The sequence below is a fragment of the Meleagris gallopavo genome, chromosome 3 (assembly GCF_000146605.3).
Source record: "Meleagris gallopavo isolate NT-WF06-2002-E0010 breed Aviagen turkey brand Nicholas breeding stock chromosome 3, Turkey_5.1, whole genome shotgun sequence".
In the NCBI taxonomy this organism is placed as follows: domain Eukaryota; kingdom Metazoa; phylum Chordata; class Aves; order Galliformes; family Phasianidae; genus Meleagris; species Meleagris gallopavo.
This window is the reverse complement of record NC_015013.2, coordinates 577,810-581,494: the sequence shown is the minus strand read 5'-3', so window position 1 is coordinate 581,494 and position 3,685 is coordinate 577,810. Positions and strand designations below refer to the sequence as shown.

Sequence of the window (3,685 nt, the reverse complement as noted above, 5' to 3'; positions counted from 1 at the left end):
AAAAAAAAAGGACTCACTTAATAGGGCATTCTTTTTAATGGAATCACCTATGAAGTGTCCAGCACACTTCATGAAACTTCATGAAAGACTGCAATTTCTTTCCGTCTGTAAAGACCGACTTGTATGTATTATGCAGCAACATAATATCATGTTCTTTCTGGAACTCAGTGCAAAAAAAGAGGATGTTCTAGGAAGTCCTGGACAAGCTCTTCACTGCCAGTCCTAAAACAAATTCCATCATTCCCTTCATCACTTCTCTTCAGCCCCTACACAATCTTCAGGTACCTTTAACTCAAAATCCATCCCATCCAAAAAACAAAATATAACAGAGGCATCAGTTCAGGCACCAGGGAAAACAAGAAGTGTTACAGCCAAGAGGTTTGTAAGACACAGACTTAAGTGCCTCAACTTACAATGTAATTGCTGATATTCTTCATTCTCTCCACAATACTCTTCATTGTTTTCAGCGCTGGTAGGTAAATACTGACCTAGAAAGACAAAAAAAAAAAAAAAAGACCAACCATAGTCATGACAGTATTTTATCTGTAATATTCTAGTTTTCCCTTCAAGTACATCCTTATTTTGGACACCTCAGCTACACACTGAGTGGAAGGAACACAATATTTAACTAAATTCAGCAAATAATCCAAGAACAAAAAAACTCTCTCCCATTCCAGTAACAGGCCATCCCTCTAGCAATTGCTCCAGACACACAATCCCAAATCCACGTTGACAACAGAGGACAGATAAGAGTCTCATGTGAACCTACATCTGTGGGACTGAGCAGTCAAAGTTACTACAGCTGATCACCTTTGAAACCACATCAGTGTAAATCTGAAATAACAGAACGCATCAAGTTTCTACTGTGTCTTACATCTTCTGATTTGAAATAATCTTAGCTATGGAGGTAACAGAGAACTATATCCTCAAATAGGAACACAATTTGCACAAGGACCTTTTGTTGCAGTTCTGCTGAAAGTTAAAAAGGATATAAAAAGGATATTTAAAAAAGGAACGGAAGGAAAAACATACAAGTATCTCTGTCAGGTAGGCTAGAAATTCCAGACACAGCAGATTATTTGGGGTACGTGGTACCTAAGCAGTTAAATCATATGAAGTAATCACAAACCTTAGGTGTTTTGGAGACACTTGTGTACAAAGCTATGCGAGTCCTTTGCTTCTCCACTGTCCCATCCCAAATAATGCAGCAGCAAATTACTACTATCTGCTCCATTTTTACTTATTTGGGGCTCTTATCAAGATGTAACCTCTCCAAACCTCTAGCTTTCCCTTTTCTGCCCCTTCTCCTCTCCAAAACCCACTGCCAGTATACCCCATGGCAGTATAAGACTTCTCACTCCATAGGAAATATAAAAACAGAGGCTTACATCAAAGTCTGGCACACTGGGCTCTCTGAAGTCATTCCATAGTCTTCTGGGAATAACCCTCACAGGAATGTCATGTGTCACAATCCTACTGCTGCTTGATAAGGACGGCTTGAGAGAGACAGAGCATGTTTTTTAAGTAAGAAACAGGTTCAATTCCGAATCCAAATTTTTCAGACCCAGACTGGGAAAAACTAGATCCAACTACCCCCAGATACCCAGTTCCGTTTCTCCACAGACTTCACAGCTTGCATTTTTCCACAGGTTCTCTATTAAGCTGATTTTGAGTTCAGAAGAGTTTAAGAATCATTGGTACCTATGAGCTAACCTTAAACCATGAAGAAGTGTTAACAACAACAACAAAAATCTTGCTACTTGAAACAGAATAACAAGACAAGTAACAGCAAACCAAAGAGTTGAAGACTACACCAAAACCTCTTGCACCTAAGAGCTTCAATAAGAAGACAACAGACCACAGAAAATGTAGAGAATGAAGAAATGGAGAAAGGTAGTCGGTGACAAAGATATCGGACAAAGATGTTTTGGCCACATGGCTTTCATTCCTCCCCCACTCCTTTCTTGTCTTTTGGAAAATATAATTCTGGTATTATCTTTTACCAACCTTGATGGTAGGAAAGGCCAATAAGGGGAAAAATGCCAAGATTTTTCTTCATTTCCTTTTCTAGAATTACACCAAAGACTACCAAAGCTACAATTCAATCTACAGAAAAACACTTAATTTTGAACAATTTTAACATAATAATGATAAAAGCATTATTGCACTTACTAGCTCCACAGCAACTCTGAGACAGGGAGAATGTTTGTTAGTCAACTTGATCTTCACTGCCTTTGCACTCTGGGCAGTTTTTAATGCTCTTGACAGGTTCTCCGGCATGAGCTCTAAATATATTTCATTGTGATCTACAGCTACTCCCTCCATCTGATATTCATCAAAGAAATTCCCCTGCAAGGTTTGAAATTTGAGAAAACAAAGCAAACTTAAAAAAAAAAAAAAAGTCAAGTTTGACTTAACAGCCCTTAGTTGGTCACAGCAGGTATCCTGTGCCCAGCACCACCTGCAGGAACCAATACGTGAAGATGGAGACCCACTGCTTCAGATTCTCCCCCAGCACCTCAAAATACATGCTAGAAGGGGTGAGTTACACTTTACTGCTTCCAGTTCTGGGCAGGCCCTTGCCAAGCACACATGGGGTCCTTACTTAGAACGGACAACCGAGGAAAAGCAGCGTCAGCCATAAACAAACACCAGCCCTGCACTGCTCCAAGGCACTGGTGCAAGACAGATTGCCTTGAGCGGCGTGAGAGGTCTGAGACGCCTCAGGTAAGGGCTGGATTTATAACAACGCCTTGTAAAAGACACCTGGCTGCAGGCACTACTTCTCAATGCCGTGAGGGCCGAACCTCCCCGGCTTACCTGGCACAGCTCGCACCACATGCTGACTCCTCCATTAGCCACTCTGTCGGACAGGATGAAGTACAGCTTGCTCGCTGTCAGACGCAGGGTGCAGCTCTTGGCTAATTTCGCGATCGTGTTAATTACACCTGCCGGGGCGGAGGGGACAGCAGAACCGCTCCGTGCTGTGTACCACGACGGCAGGGCAGAAACCTCTGCAGCCGAAATCGCCACAGAAGCACCGCACGGACGCACACACGGCAAAGCGCGCAGCTGCACGCTGCCCCGCCCGCGGCACAGCGACCAGACACCGCCGGCAAGCGCGGCCCTTCCTCTTCCGCGTCCTCGGGAAAGGCAGCCCGAGCCGCTCAGCCATGGCACGGCCCGTCCCGTACCCTCGGCCCGGCATACTCACGGCTGAAGTGGTTGAGACAGGCGAGATCCACGATCTTAGCCCTAAAACGCATAGCGACAAACGGCAACGGCGCGCCGCTCCGCCTGCACGGCTACGGGCGGGGACGAGGCCTTGCGCCGGCGGGAAGCGAGGGTCGGACGGAAAGCCCGGAGCGGTGCGGGCGGGACCGGAGCAGAGCGTTCCGGCAGCACTACGGCCTGGGAAAGAGCGGCTTCTGGCCCGAGCCCTACGCGAGAAGCAACGATTTCAGCCACCTTGCATCGTGAGGAAGCGACACCTGGCAATTAATTGAGTCTTCGGCAATTAATTGAGAGTCTTCAGCAAACCGACGTTCTACCTGTGGAGGGCTGTTTTCCTAGACCAGCAGGACATGTCCGTTCTGAAAGCAGAGTCTTAACATTCCACAAGCCGTGAGGAGGGGTGATAATACAGGCACCATAACAAGGTCGATGTGATCATTAGAAGCTTGGC

The 3,685-nt window shown here is 45.5% G+C and overlaps 1 protein-coding gene across 1 annotated transcript; it reads right to left on the bottom strand.

The window, feature by feature from the left end:
• Positions 1–70: 70 nt before the first annotated feature.
• On the bottom strand, positions 71–3,424 carry HUS1 (HUS1 checkpoint clamp component). The gene is made up of 5 exons (XM_010708219.3): positions 3,215–3,424; positions 2,821–2,948; positions 2,173–2,349; positions 1,389–1,496; positions 71–488 (listed from the first exon to the last, which is right to left on the bottom strand). The coding sequence occupies exons 1-5, from the start codon at positions 3,264–3,266 to the stop codon at positions 405–407; spliced, it is 549 nt and encodes a 182-aa protein (XP_010706521.1). The 5' UTR covers positions 3,267–3,424; the 3' UTR covers positions 71–404.
• Between the last annotated feature and the right edge of the window lie 261 nt (positions 3,425–3,685).